This window comes from Perca flavescens, chromosome 20 (genome assembly GCF_004354835.1).
Source record: "Perca flavescens isolate YP-PL-M2 chromosome 20, PFLA_1.0, whole genome shotgun sequence".
NCBI lineage: Eukaryota > Metazoa > Chordata > Actinopteri > Perciformes > Percidae > Perca > Perca flavescens.
The window spans coordinates 19,648,970-19,665,494 of record NC_041350.1 but is presented as its reverse complement, the minus strand read 5'-3'; the positions used below and the strand labels follow the sequence as shown (position 1 = coordinate 19,665,494).

The 16,525-nt window shown below is 45.0% G+C and overlaps 1 protein-coding gene across 3 annotated transcripts in view; it reads right to left on the bottom strand.

Moving 5' to 3' along the window:
* The window catches only part of meis2a (Meis homeobox 2a), an 80,713-nt gene that overhangs the window by 13,700 nt on the left and 50,488 nt on the right, over positions 1-16,525 (bottom strand). For all 3 annotated transcript variants that reach the window (XM_028566088.1, XM_028566090.1, XM_028566089.1), the window contains exon 9: positions 11,742-11,818. In XM_028566088.1, coding sequence (XP_028421889.1) covers positions 11,742-11,818 — 77 coding nt within the window. The remainder of the gene's footprint in view (positions 1-11,741; positions 11,819-16,525) is intronic.

Below are 16,525 nucleotides of genomic sequence, written 5' to 3'. Positions count from 1 at the left end.
ACAAACAACAAAGGATACAAACATAGACATCTCTCCCTCTATTTACCCTCCCATCTAACACCTCCTTCCCCTCTTCCCCCTGTCCAGTGAGGGCATGTCACCCCTGGGCCTAGCAGTCCAGCAGCCTGACCCCTACATGGCGGGCTGTGCGGCCCCAGCTGCTGACTGTCCGTCAAACACCTCCAGAGCAGCGTTGGGCCAGGAAGACCACGCTTGTTGCCCCTTTGATCCGGCAAGCAGCAGCTGCTGCTCCACACAGCAGCACTTTGTTCCTCTGTCTCCTCACCACACTCTGTCCTACGGCACAAAAACACTGAATCCAGTGCCGAAGTAGAGGGAGAGAAAGGAGAAGAGGAAAAAATGTGGGGGTTATGGAGGGAGAGGGGGGTGGGGCGGTATTAAAAAAAACGTGCCCGTTTTTTCCTCCCTACAACATCAACAAGCTCTGACAACGGCAGCGGGGTTTTTCTTGGCCCCGACACAGCTCTCAGGCATCTCCTTCTTCTCTTCTCTCCCTCCCTTCTCTTTTAAGAGATATGATAGTTATTGTTCAAATCAGCCAGGATGAATGGAATGGACCGAGGCCAAGTCCGCCCCAGGCGTCAACACACCTGTATGAAAGAGACCTTATTGTAGCAACCCAACGTGGCTAACCTGCCCTAGCTCTACCAGTTTTCTGAAGTCAGGAGGGAGAGTGGAATCATCTCTTCTTTCTCTCTCTCCCAGACAGTCCCCTAATATTTCCCGTCATTAACCTCCCTTTCCGCAGAGGCTGGCACCTCTGCCCTGGAATGTTTTTACTAACACTGTTATTTTTTTGAATATCACCACCAGACAGGGGGGATTAAGAAAATAGTTGATCCACATCTCCCTTGTTAGCATGGCCCCTCTTCTCTTACTCTTGGGCTCCCTCCCTTAAGACAACACCTTAATAACGTGCATAGGTGCACAAAAGGTATTCTCCGCCTGCCCAGGAGCTGAGGGACCAACAGCTGTGTTTTGCATTGTTTGAAGAGCATCTGAAAACATTCAACATATGTCAATATTAGCGCCCCCGTTAAAGGTTCCAGCACATAGCGCATGACAGAGGTCGTCAACGCTGGAAGGTGGTGCTCATTCATCATAAGTCAGCTTCTCACCTTTTGGGTGGGTGAGGGCTTCCTGCTTTCATGCAGGGCCAGCGAGAAATAGAATGCTGGCAGGCTGGTGCACACACACACACGCACACACACACACACAGAGGAGAGGGGGGAGAATAGAAAGAAAGAATGAATCCAGCATCATTACCCCGTCCTACCCATCAGCCCTCCTGAGATGAGAGGGTGTGCTTACAAGATCGCCCCATTTTCTCAGTTATGAAGAGTGCCACCCCTATTGCACAGATTTCACTTTTTCCCCACAATGCCAGGCCTGTTGGGCTTCTTTGTATGTCTCTGTGGGGCGGGCAGGTATAATCTCCGTTTCCATCCAATTCTCGCTGCTACCATACAAATGTGTGACTTTTTTTTTAGCCTCTCTGCCTCCCTCATGCACTATCTTTCCATCTCTATTTCTTTCACCCTCTCTTTGTCTCTTGCTCTGTCGTCTTCTGCTCCCTTTCATTCTCGACCCTTTTTCCCCTCTCTGCCTGGTAATCGGGTGAGAGATACTGCGACTCTGTGACTCCCCCTTATTGTCAGATATCAAACAGGGCGGCTTTGTGGATTACCAGGGGAAGTTGATAATGGCATGATAGAGGCGTGATATTTCAAACAAAATTGAGTGTCAATTGCCTGCATCGTCTAGGCAACACAAGTGTCTGCGCTGCAGCAGCCAAGCAGGAAATAAGGCCAATCTATTTCCTTTGCTTCATATCAAACGTCTCTTCTTCCCCCTCCTTTATAAGACTATAATGGGTTCAGCTCAAAGAGAAGAAGAAGTGGGGGCCTGCCAAGAGGGGCTTCGACAGTTACGTCCTTACGCAACATGATTGGGTACACTTGTGAGCATGCATGTACACACACACACACACACACACACACACACACACACACACACTTGCAGACATGAACTTACGCTCCTGAATCGCAAATGCATTAGCAGAAGTCTGAAAGCAGAGCCAATGGGAGGGTGCCTCCCTTTTACCACCCCGCCCCTAAACATATATACACATGCACATGCTCTCTCTCCTTCTGCCAAACACTTCTTTCACCTCTCACTGCTGTACTATTAACCACGAATTTAGGGCACAGCAGTTTGACCAATTAAAAAGTGACACCTAATCCTAGTGGATAGACTGCTGAGATTCTTCTTTAAGAGCCAGACTACTGGGGGAGTACAGGATTCAGTGTGTGATGATGTCACCATCTTCTCTTCATTGTGTCTCTGGCGTATGAGTGACTGTTTTCACCAAGCATGTTTTCATCATGTGTCTGAGGAAGTGTGTTTGCACATATTAGTGACCAGGAGAGTCATCGGTCAAATGTTGTCAGCTTGCCTCTGACTTCCTTATTGAATAATTAATTCATCTTCAGTTTCAATTGCACATAGCCACTTTGACACACATAAGCACACAAACACACATGTGCAGGCATGGTCAGGAGAAGAGTTTAAGGCTAAAAAGCCCAGCAGCAGGCAAGTGATATAAATAGCTGTTGTTTGTGGAGGGGACTGCTGGCAGAAGCAGCACTGACACTGTGGAGCCGACCACAGGGACTCTGATGTGCCTGGTGGCCTAAAGCAAGCCCTCTGCCGCTTAGATCAGCGCTTGACTGGCCTCCTTCATATATGACAGCCAGAAACAAATACAACAATCTTGGTGTCTCACAAAAGCCATTGAATTCAAGACATTCAATTCAGCCTAGACTGCAGAATATGGCCCTTGAATGTAAGCCTCTGTGAACTATCATGAGTGATTCTTCCTCATACAGATGAACCCATTCTCAAAAATGTTTTTATTTTGTAGGTTAAGATTAAAATATCCCTAAGTTTTCATAAAAAGTGTAACTTTCCAACACATGGCAGATAGATCATTTTAGAGACTTGCTTTCTTCACGTTGTACTTGTGAGAAAGCTGCAGAAAATCTTAGTATAACGAGAAAATGATAAAGCAGATATGTCTTGAGGGGGGCTTCAGGCAGACGCCCCCCGCCCCAACTAGGGGGAAAAGATATTTCTGCCGCCCTCCCTCCTCGCTACACATGCTCACAGAGTCTCCCAATTGAAACATCATCGTCGATAATGGGAGGAATAAATATTCATAAGGCTGGGAAGATAGAAACCCTAGATTAAAGTAATGTACTGCTCATTGTTCTCCCCTTTTCCTTCATCCAGCTCTTCCTCCGTATCTCTGAATCTTGTTATGCATGTAATAGTGTTGGCTAATAGTGGCTAATTCCTCCAGCAACCTCTGATAACTTCATGAAAGCACATGTGTGTTTGTGAGTGCATGGAGCGAACGTGGCGGCAAGATGCACCGTTTATTTCTCACCTCTCCCAAATTGCTAATTACTGGATTTGACATCTTCAAGATTTTGGGCCACGGTCCAATTAAGATTGGATTGTTTTTGTGGAGAGGCCCTGTGACTCCCTCCCTTCTCGCCTTTCCCTCCCCTTTTCTGCTTGGCACTGACTCCACTGATATCTCATCCATAACAGGCCTGAACTGGGGTAGAGCATGGCTTACACAAAGGGCTATATTGATTTATAGGGTCTTCCATGATGGGCTTATTGGCCTGTAACTCAAAGCCACATAGGGCACCGGGCCATGAATCACAGCTTCAGAAAAAAAAAACATGCACACACACACACACACACACACACACACACACACACACACACACACACACACACACACACACACACACACACACACACACACACAACAGGTAAGAATAATACATTGGAGCATTGTTAAGGATGTCATTACAACCATTTCCCCCTTTCATTTCCAAAAACACTCACTCTCATTGTGTCTTAAAGGAGGGGATGTAGGTCAGTGGAGGTTCTTTTTAATGCAACACCACACAAACAGAGCAAAGATAGAAGCTTATTTACATGCTGTTACTGTATATCCAAACATAGGGATAGAGGGAATGCAAAGTGTGAAAGAGGGAGGTAAAGAGAGAAAGAGAAAGAGTGAGAGAACGAGCATGCCTGGACAGAGAGAAAATACCTTGTAGAGGTTCACAGAGTTTAAGGAGTTCAGCCAAAGAAGGAGCTCCTGTCCTCTCTGACTCCAAAACACACACACACCCACACACACACACACACACACACACCCTCAAGGCCATTCTGTTACACCTGGTCACCTTTATCCTTTTTAGTCCCCCACACCCTCACCCCTCCCTCCAAACACACACACACACACACACACACACACACACACACACACACACACACACACACACACACACACACACACACACACACACACACACAACGTTCAGCAACCCTAAACACATCACTACATTAGATACACATAGCAGCACCCTGTGGCTAACACACAGCTCCTCTGGCTATCTCCTTTAGCAGATAAAACTAATTATTCCAAATCTACTCTGTCAGGTTGTCTGATCCTCTGGGACCTTGGTTTAAATCTCTCTCTCTCTCTCTCTCCCTCCCTACCTCCCCTCCCTCTCTCCCTCCCTCTCTCTCTCTCTCTCTCTCTCTCTCTCTCTCTCGCGCCACAAAAAGACCAACAATCTGTGCCAACTGACCTCCTGAGTAAAAACATAAACAGAGTGAGTAGCCATAAAGACATATATAGCACCATAGCAGCTGAAGCGCATGGCTTTCTTTGAGAAAACACTACCAGACTGACCTGAACTTAGATCTTCTTTAAATGCACCACTCCAACACAAATCAAATCCATTTTTTTAAAGCAGTGACCGAACCTGGTACTCTAAACAACTTTGAAAAATCACAAACAAATGCATGACATCATCTACCATACAATCCAAAGGACTTATGCACCTATTCAGACGCCTAGTCCCTCTGTTGGCACTTGTCATTGGCACCCATGTCAGGCTTTAGAGCTAAATAACAAGCCAATATCCCAGGCTTTCCAGCTGCACGCCCTGAAAGCCCATGGAGAAACCATTCGTCCCAATGAGCTCTAAAGGCAAATGGAAGCTCATAAACAGAGACTTGACTGTATAGACTTTGTATTTTATCTTTCAGCAGTTTCCCCTTTTATGGGCCAGGGACCCCTATAACAGGGGGAGAGAAAGGGAGGGATGAGCAAAATGGAAGGATGGCAGGGAGAGAGTAAGGATGACAGTAAGGATGTTAAGAAAGAAGACGGCACAAAGAGCAGAGGAATAAGAATGAGGTACAGGTTGGCAGAACGAAGACAGAGGAGAACTGGGGTCACAAATCTTGCTGCTATTCTACTACGTGACATCTTCGCTCGTTTGCGGCTGCTCATTAACAAACAATACTGCTGTGAAATTGGTTTAATGACAAAGTAATAAAATTGCTATTCTGCTCACAGATGGCCTCAGGCACAGGGAGATTCTGGCAGGCTTACTGTGGCTGCCCGTGTGCATTAAGCTGCTTGTTCATGAAAACAGCATCCTACACTTTCTTTCTCACTATCACCAACCATTTTTTTTTTTTTTAAGTTCCTTCTCTTCCTGCAAATGAAATAAATTAACCTACTTTCCTCCTTGAATTATCCCTCTCCCACATTCTCACCCTTCTTGTTCTCCCTCCAAGTCTCTCTCTCTCTCTCTCTCTAGTGTATTCTCTTTCTCTCTCGATCTCTCTCCAGTTCTCACCCCAAGTACAGAAATTACCATTTTAAAATAAAAAAAGGAGGCTCGCCCACGCAAACGCAGCTCGACTTCATTTCAAACGCAGAGCCCTTGTTATTAAACGACCCACCAATAAAACCAAGCCGTTGAGGAATAAAAGAGCCAAAAGGAGCAGTGAAGTACAAAGACCTCGCTCCATCTCTCTCATGCTTTCTCTGTAATGCCTCTTTCAGCTCTTTGCCTCTCTATCTCGCCTCGTCTGGCTTCGTTCTCCTTGCATGCCGTCTTTGCTGGGAGAATTCCACAGCCTTGGAGAGTCTTGAGCTTGTAATGGGAAAACAAGTAAAAAAGCATTCATTTTTGTGCATGATCGCCCAACAGTGCCAATTTTTTTCTTATAGCGCCATCTGTTTTTCATAACCCTAGACTTACACTGAGGTGGGCACTGGGTTGCTCAATGGCCACGGTGGGTGTCCATGCCATGCATGACCCAATGTGCCCCCAGTGCCTGATAAAGTGCTAGTGGGCCCTGTTGAGCGTTTCAACAGTGGCATGTGCTCATGTACTCGCACACAGCACATACACTGTGAGCGCACACATTAACACAGTGGCGCACATTAGCATCAGCTGTTCAAGACTACCATGGCTTATCCTGTAAGTATGGCATGTGTCTAGATTGCACCGCAAACAGATATTTGGATCTGTAACAACTGTGGAACAAAATGAAAAAAAAAAAACTAAATGAAAACTCCTCCAACAGGGAGCCTGTTCTATTTTACTCTGCCAATAATGAAAATATGTTTTTCCAAATGTGTTTCTCTATCCAAAACAGATAAAATGGGATTATTATTACAGCATCAAGAAAGCAGCCAGATCAAATGAACTTAGCGGTTAGGGGGTGTATGTGGGGGGGCTGGCACTTGGGATCTGACAACAGAGTCAATTCTGCTAATTAACTGCCAATTAGCGGTCCCTAAATGAGAGGGATCATGATGCCTGTGTTGGCAGTGCCCTGATAGTCTCTCTCTCTCTCAGTCAGACTCACACATACACTCATTCTCGCACACTGACACACCAGCCGCAACCTCTCCACACTCCAACTGTATATTTAGAAAGCCAGGGGCATATGATGGCCACTGCCGGGAGTCCCTGGTTGCAGCCAAAAAAAGGCCTGACATTTCCATCTGGGTCAAAGTTAGACAGATAACCAGCAACTTCAGTCAACTAGCCCACCAATGAGGCAGAAACGAAGGGACCGAAAGTAAGAAATAGGCAGTGATGTAGGGAGGAGTGAAGAGAGGGAAAAGGCACCTCAAAAGCCTCTGTGTGAGATTCATAAGACTTAAATACTTATAAAGAATGTGGAAAAAAGAGCCGGCTGGACCAGTTTCATAGCTTAATATTACATTTGGAAAATATTAGTTATTATTTTGCATTTCATAATGGCCTTGCCCGCCAAACCATGGATCATAAAAAAATCATAGAGAATCATAAAAGCCAGTTTTTCTAAGTGTCTCATTGGACTGAGGAATGGGGGGTGGAAATGCTTAGCTAAGTGGAGGAACAAATTTGGCTTTGGTTTTTCACTTTCTTGTTCTCAGATACTACAAACAAATGTTGCTTGTTAGTAACACTTTGCATGTGAACCTGCAGTACAGCTTCTATGTACCTCTGTTGGGTGATTCAAACTTTGAGAAGTCTGGGAGGATCCATGAAAGGCAGAGAGAGGGGAAACTGAGGATCTGAATAGGTATCATGCTTAAAGAGAGCTACAGAGCAGTCAGTTTAGAGTTAGCTAAACTCAGTTTTTCTGCATGCTGTACTACAGAGGAGGAGGAGAATCTGGATTCTACGTAGATGAGGCCTGTAAAGACATATGAGTGTAATGACTTTTCAAAAGTATGTCTTTTTTAGCTGTAGTATCCTTTCGCCCTTTATTTTCAACTCTTATTTGATATATTTCACCTGCACACCTGTCTTATACGGCCATTTATTGGACACAGATGTGTATATACTGCAGTTTTAGTAGTCTAGTCTTATGAGCTTATTCTACAGTTGCACAAACCAATGGAATTAAATATATATACTATATAATATTAATGTAAACGTACAGTAAATGCACATTGAGTGATATGATGGCTGTTGCTAAATGTGGAGATTGTCCTCCTGGTGAGGACAGATTCTTGAGGAAAAAAAACAAAAAAAACAATCAGTGCACCATGCCCTGCCCTGAATGGCCAGAGAGATTGAGCCTATTTCATCTCCTCAGTGGGCACAGGCGGCTTGGCGCCGTCGTCTGGCGGATATCCTTCCCTTATCATGTGACCTGTGCTCCGACAGGGGGCAAAGGTTGGCTGCGATCCGCCCCTGTGTCTTAATAACTCACTCATTGTATTCCTTTCTGCCGCTAATTAGAGCCTCTCCCCTGTGTGTGTGTGTGTGTGTGTGTGTGTGTGTGTGTGTGTGTGTGTGTGTCTATCCATGTATTCCCCCCTGGGCTGTAGAGAGGAGGCAGAGAAGTAAAAATAGAGTGTGGCTTAGTGCCCTCTTTATTGTTATTAGTGCTCCAGTGGCACAGCAGTCAGTCATCATAGATGCCAAGAACTGACATATTCACTCTCTGACTCGCTCTGCTTCTCTGTTCTCTCTCTCTCTCTCTCTCTCTCTCTCTCTCTCTCTCTGCCGTGGAAATGACCAACTGGCTGCCTGTGAGATGAGGGATTAATGAGGGGACGATTTCCTTCCTTTTTTAGATTCTGTTTCTCTCAGTCATCTGTCATCGGCGTCATCTCTCAGGCCCATGTAATAACCCTGCGTGCATGTGTGTGTATGTGTGTGCATTGCTGCAGTGGTAAATAATGGCAGGATAGTTGGGGTGTGTGTGTGTGTGTGTGTGTGTGTGTGTGTGTGTGTTTTATGGCAGTGAGTGAGGGTGCATCGTGCTGGGTCTGACGCTGAGACATGAAAGCATTCGGTCAGGCCCCATTTAGCCCAGACTGATAGCAGGACACCAGGAGCTGCTGAGGCAAGCAAATATACCGCTAGATACTGTAAACTGTGAACGCTTCTCCAGCGTATAGACACCTAAGTCTGCCGTTTCACCTACTTCGCTATCCCAGAATGCCGTGGGTGACACGGCCCTCACCTTTTCTCGCAATCTTAAACAAATGCAATTACATGTCAGACTCTCCACTCCCCGATTCCGTTAGCATGACGCCAGATGTCTCAAATGTGGCCAGAGTAAACACACTACCTAATGCTCAACTAATGGTGTCCTGACACACTGTACACACATCTCCGAACATACTGAGAGAGCAGAGTGTCCCATTAGTAATAATGTGTAAAGGTGCACATACACACACACTTACACACGGACTATACTATTAACTGGATAATCAAGTACGCCTCCTCATCTTCTCAACACCAGTGCAGTGAGATTTTGGACTTTAACCTTTTCCTTTGTTCCTTATTAACATCAGACAGCTAATGGGGTGTGGGCTACAAACAGGTGAGCTCCCGGCTAATGATATACAGTAGACTAGATACAGAAGCAGGTGGAGTGTCTTCTGTATTACCGAGCCAAACGTTTCAAACCAGCTGGAAGTGGTCTACAATGAGTTTAGTTTGTTGTGTGTACAGGTGAGCTGCAGGTAAACGTATAGGGAGGTGTCATTTGGAGAGTTTGATTCGGGAGGGTTTGATGGGGCAAGTGCGGAGAGAGCGAGATGTACTGTCTATTGACTATCACACAGAGCACCCTTGTGCCCTCGCTGGGCTGCGATTGTGCCGGCGGACAAAGCCCTGATTCAGCACATCCTTTCCCCGAGGGAGAGCTCTGGAAACCGAAGACGGCGGCCATCCCCTCCCTTTTCCCCCACTCATCCTTTGCTTCTGTCTATCCCTCCCTCTATCTCCCTCTGTCTCTCTCTCTCTCTGTCTCTCTTTGGCCAGTAACGTGGCAGCGGCCATGCATCAAAGGGAACTACAGAACAATGCAAAAGGCCAGCCAGGAATTTGAAGAGCTTTTTTTTCTTCTTTTTAAACAGGAATTTCATATGGCAGAGTTCTGTCATATCTTAGGTGGACCATCTCGGCAGCCACCAGAAACCAAAGAGGAAAAAGCAAGTTCACAAGCCAAACAAAGCAATATTCAACTGTAACTAACTCACTGTCCTGCCTGGTTAAGCACTTTGAGGGGGAAAAAAACGTCAGCATCTTCTCTCTTATCCCCCTCTCTCATCTTTCCCTCACTATAAAATAGCCAATAACGTGGCATCATCCGTCAGGCGAGATGACAACACCCAGAATGTACCAGAGATAGACCAGCAGAGTCTAAGCCTCTTTAATGACTTTATTTGTGAAAATTGATTCCTGGTGTGTTTTTGTTAACATGGCTAGTGTAACATTAATACACAGCTCCATGACCACCTATGTGTATGTGCGTGTGGAAACAGGGTTCATGAAGACGTTAGCCAGCACAAGATTCTTTCAGACCTCTTTATAAATGGATCGGAGGCATTTTAGTGCCAGGTTTGGATTTCACGAGAAGGCTCTGAGAAGCCAGGGACTCTTCCTATATCTATCTCTGTCTGTCTCTGTCTATTTCTCTCGCTCGCTCTCTCTCCTCGCAGGTTTGCAGACTATTTCTGCATTAATCACCATGACACAGGCAAGGCAACTCAATTTTCTGCTCCTGTAGGTAAGGTGCATGGCGTCCTGAAACGGTGGCACGAGGCATGAAACATGCAAGCGGGGGCTAATCTTTGGTTACTGGTGTAATTGAAATGCTATCCACACTGTAGGGTGCATTAAAGTCTGATAACAGCGGTTCCTGTGGCCAATTTAAGTAGCTTGACTTCCCTTGGCTAGAAGGGAATAAAGAAAATGGTGAGAGAGAGAGAGAGAGAGTGAGAGGGAGAGAGAGAGAGAGAGAGAGAGAGAGAGAATGTCAGGATGGAGGGGGAGGACGAGGGAGGGGGCTGATAGATAAGGCCGACAAACCCAAACCAGGCTAATTCTCTAGGCATGTTTCTCATTGTGATCCAAGAAAAATGAGAAAATGTATCACAGAACCAAAAAATCAATTGACCCTCGGGTGGCTTGTCAGGCTGCGAGTCTGATAAACCTAAAAGCTTCGTTAATGTCGGCCTGCCTGTACCCAACAGATAGAGCACTTTGTAAATGAACCCGCTTTGATAAATATATTAAGGAAAGCTGTGAATAAAAGGCACAGACTTGTCATTTGTAAATAGAACCCCCGCTACATGGAATTAGAATGATAAAATGGGGTTCCATATAATTAAGTTTGTGTAAGACCTGAAATCCGTGCAAATACCTTCCCGGAAATTTGAAAAGAAGCTGTCAGTTCAATTAATCTGAACATCACCCTGAGAATGTACTGAACAAAATTAAGCTGCAGATAAAACCTGGGCTAGTATTTTGATAAGTAATTCCTGTATCATTTCTTTGCTTCTGTGATCATTTTATTTAATCCACCACCCCCAGTTATGTGCTAAGCCATCTACAAAGGGCCTGCTGGCCAGGCCACCAAAACCTTAATCCACCATATAGCTTGTGTAAAATGGGGAGGGGGTGGAAGGCAGTTTTGCCTTTTGTGGGGGCACCAGTGGCAGTGCTAGGTATGTTTTTTGGATGAAGGGGTGGGGTAGGTGTGGGGGCTGTTGGGGTAGCTTATGATCTCTGCCTTTCTCCCTTAAATATATCCCACTGAATACATGTGCATCAATCCACAAAGACCACTGACTTAGCCGCAGAACACTTCGCCGATAACACCGGAACATCCTGGTAGCTTACATGTAATAATGTTACAAAGGTTGTCTGTGTGTTCATCAACGTGTGCACCTTCGTGTGTGTCAATATGCGACAGGGGGATCTGTACATAAACGGTTTTCACACTTGCCGGGGAGAGGGAGGCGAAGGCTTTTGAAAATGAAAAGCAGAGCGATGCTGGTGGTGGAGATAGGGCGAGCGGAAATCTTGACTCACCAGTTGTTTACTTGTAAGATGGTGAGGCCTGTGTCTTGGGCTAGCTGCTTCTTCTGCTCTTCAGAAGGGTATGGGTGCTGTAAGGAGCAAAAGAGAGAGAGAGAAACGCACACAAATGAGCCTCTTTGACATACAGATTAACATAAATATCCATGTATGTAAGCACTCATAATGGGAACACATGCTCTGAGTCAAGTTCCTGGCTGTTGCTTATTACTGTATGTATTCAATATGTTCCCTTGTTTGTTGTATTGTGTAACCCAAGACTGCACCTTCTCGTGACCTCCACCTAACCCTGCCCCTCCCTTGCGCTGTATAGACATTCACAGCTCGCACAGGTCCACCCACACATCTTCAAACCACACACTTACACAATTCAGTGTTAAACCTGTCAGAGCTGGCCGAACAAGTTTGACAAAACTGTCAACTGTGATAACCCCCTTCCCTATCCCCACTCCGCCCACACACAAACAACATATAGTGTGTGTGTACACACACCGAATATAGTGTGTACACACATTCACAAGTACACAAACATGCTGACGAACAAGACTTTCAAGAAAGCCTGAACGAAGATACTGTACTGTGGTGTCTGAGCATCCTTTTATAACACCAAGCATCAGAATGAGTGGGTGCATATTTGCAGTGAATACATTTATCTTTCCTTGAATGTCTGACATTTATCCTGGTGGTGGCTCTTTCATGGAGAGCAGCTGAATACAGACTAATGCTAAAAGAACAGAGAGCTGTGAAATCTCCTCCACAGCCTCGCCAAGATTTCTACCTGAAAATGTAATTCTGCGACCACGGCTGCGATGATACTATTTGTGTCAGGTCCAATCTCAAGAACATGGGCTGATATAAATGGCAGACCCTGGGCTGCCTTGCTCCCCCTGGGCTTGCTATGAAGCATGACAAAACAACAGTGATCGCTGGTGACAGATGTCTTTAAGGGCCAGATTAGGAGTTGGGGCGCACGCAAACGAAACAAACGAGACTATGTGCTGCATTCAGCCACTGCAGACAGAGAGCAAGCATGCACACAGAGTTGCACATTCACACGCACTTGTGCAAACAGAAATGCACACAAACAAATATTCATAGACATGACACTTGCAAATCACAACACACACACATTCCTTTTAAAAACTGACACTTAAATCCTCCACTGTTTTCGGTTGGTTTCAAGCAATTAACACACATTCTTCCCCTTCAAGGAAAAGACCTTAAACCTCACGACTTGTACCCTTTTTTCCAGCTCCACACTCATTGAGAAAACAAATTTCATGAAGCTGGTAATATATACCTGGTTCGTGTTAATTGAATTCAACTTTAACTTGAAATGATAACAGTTGCTCAAGAACAATTTCCTAATTTACTGCTGAAATAATTGATGTAAGTGAGGTTTCCTATCAGTAGAGAGGACAATTTCTCATTTCAGGTAGTACTGGCTGTCTAAATGTAGTCTGTTTTAATTAAAGGAGAGATGGGGAAAAAAATGGTTTGAGGAATGTGCTCAATTAATAACAAACAAGGCTGAGATTGGACAAATAATGAGTCCCGGCTGCAGAGAGGGATTACTATGATTTGTACTTGTGTACGTAGTCCCTTTTAATATGCTAAAATTATTAACAAAGGAAAGATGATAATGCTTGCATAGGAATACATTTTTTGATTGCCAGGTGCTGACATTTCCTTGGCTCGGGAAGACAGAGCAATCTCTATTGGTTACTGTGTGTGTGTGTGTGTGTGTGTGTGTGTGTGTGTGTAAACATGCTCAGTAGAATGCACCGTGTGCAAGAGATATACACATCTATATCTCCATGTATGTGTGTGTGTGTGTGTGTGTGTGTGTGTGTGTGTGTGTGTGTGTTTGTGTTTTTGTGTGTGTCCGCTCTGGACAACAACATGTTATAAGAGTACAGCCTCTCTTTCCCTCCCCCTTACCCTCCTGGGCTTCCTAGGCGTTTTCACATTAGCTATGACCTCGGTCACAATCAGAACACACTCGCAAATATAACAGGACACACATTCCCTCCTACTCTTTTTTTTATGTGCGCACACCGCACAAACATATACACAAATTGAGACATAGCTAAAGATGATGTGGTATGGAGGTGTAGGGGAGAGGAGCAGCCTAGATTGGAAATGGGAGTGGGTCATTTACATTGTATTAAGGCTTCCTCAGCCTCTCGAGCCCAGACCCGGTCATCAATCGCATACTGTCAGCCAGAGCGCGCTTTAGCCCGGTGATAAATACGCCGACCAGCGGCATAGCTCGTCCAGCAGCCACCACGTAATGAATGGTTTGAACAAACAAGAAAGATGTCTCATCAAGGAGAGTGGGAACGTTAAAGCCCCCCTCGCACACAAAACCCCTGAGTAAGGAGATTTACTCTGACCACATAGACACGACACTAAAATAAAATCCTATTTTGTTCATCTCATACCCCTCCCAGCCCTCGCTCATTCCCCTCTCCTTGCCTCCCTGTGTCAGACTAGATCACTCCGCTGCAACCCCAAGACTTGCATGCACTTGCACATATGCACCGCCAGGCACACATACACACACACAAGCAAGCAAACACACACATACAAACAAACAAACATACACACAATATCTCTGTATACAACCTTTCTTCATCCTCTCTTAATCTGTTCTTAGCTCTCTCTCGCCTTACATGCTGACCCCCTTCCCAGACACACACACAAACACACACACACTTTTTATGGCTGCGACTGCAGGCCACCCACACTTGACGCTCTGAAATCTCAGCTACAAAAAAATGGTGTGTGGTGGCAATGGCGACACACACACACACACACACACACACACACACACACACACACACACACACACACGGACGGACGGACGGACGGACAGACGTGAGAAATAAGCCAGCATGGTGGGCCTCGTGGTTACAGGGCTGCAGCAGCCGTGAAATTGGAGAACTGGCTATTTAGACCTCTGAGTAACCTCTTAATGTTAATTACCTCCGTAAAGATTTATGTTAGTAAATCATCCAATGAGCACAAACTAAATCTGATATGAAAAAGAGTAAACATGAGATGAATCAGTGAATAAATATTAGACACAGTCAAAGTGCTAAATCTGTTCTAATGTGTTCCTTCCAGAAAATGTCCTTCCCTACCCTCAGGAGACAGTATGACATGGTTATTTAATGGATGAAACACAAACACTGAGCAAGATCAAAGATGGTATTGATAATCTCTGCACTAGCTTAGGATCCGCTCAATATGTTCAGCTGCAAACACCAAGGCCAATATCCTTAAAAAAAGAATTGACCGCAAAACGTAAAACAGCCAGTCTATAAATAATTAGAGCCAGAAATGAGCAGCTTCAATTTGTTGTCCGGGCAATGCTGGATCGAAAACAGCTCTGTTAATTATGCTAACGCCTCTTAATGGCACAAGCCTGCACTTTCCTGATGCACACATGTTGTCCAACTCCTACAATCTGACCTGAAAAAGCACAGCCAAATGTCACCACAAACACATAAACACAGGCGCATACACAGGTGGATCACATTCTGCCAGTCATTGAGGATTGAGCTGTGTGTGTGTGTGTGTGTGTGTGTGTGTGTGTGTGTGTGATGGCTAAATTACAGGGTGTGATGTGTTCTGTGCTCTCTGATAGCCTCCTGTGGTTGCTGAACATTACAAGTCGAGGTGGCTCCATCATTTGCTGTGTTTGGTCCTTAAACCCCCCTGAGCCCCAGCTTGGCATTTCACCATATACAATAACCACATCTACTGCTGGACCACACTTACTACACCCCCCTTTCGTCCCTACACCGACTCCTATCTACTCATTCAACATCCAGCTTGCTATAGATCAGATTCATACTCTCCTGACACCTATTCACTGCCGCCGTCAAACCCCACAGCCCGCTCATTATCCCGGCCGTTCAATTCGACCCTCGCCGCTTTTCCCACTCTGCCCCCTTCCCCGCCGCTCAGCCAACCTGCAGCCCCTTGCCTGAGCCGCTGGTGGACCCCATTGATGAATGACATCATCAGTGTGTGACATGAGTTATAGAGCTGGGTCACAAGGTCGCAGAGACTTGCAAACCTATTCCATGCTAATGACTCCCAGGAAATCACAGGCTATTGGCTGTTTACCCTGTTGCCGTGGCAACGCAGACCATTTGCTCATGATGATTCGTGTGATTTAGCCCCAGCTATTTTGTCACTTGGGAAGAGTTATTATTACATAATCTGCATATATATATTTTGTTTTAAAGCATTATTATAAAAAAAACGTGTCAAATGCTAAATAGACACAATTCTATATAATAACTTTTTTCAAAGTAATGCTTTTATGTTGGGCTTCATTGTGAGTTTGTGTCTAGTTTTACAGCAATATTGTTTCCCAGTATTTCCTTTCATAAATGCCTTCCTCACATTGATTGGAATCTTATTTGTTTTTAATCAAAGCAACTGGAGGATGATAATAATATTCACTGTCAGAAATAAACGCAATCAAATATAGGAATGACATTTTAATATGGATTCTGCATTGAGCTGGCGTAAGATTGGCACATTTTAAATATCAAGTCGCCGTTGTTAATAATGCTACAATTGGCTTCTTTGACAAATGACAATGAGATTGAATGCATATCGGCATTACCGGGAGATCAAACAGATATGACAAATAAATCCTGTGGAGTTTTTGACTCCATCACGAGTGTTTACTATGCACAGAGCAATATCTGGCTTGTGGTTTTCTGACAGATTTTAAGGTTTAAATTGAAGGATATGGT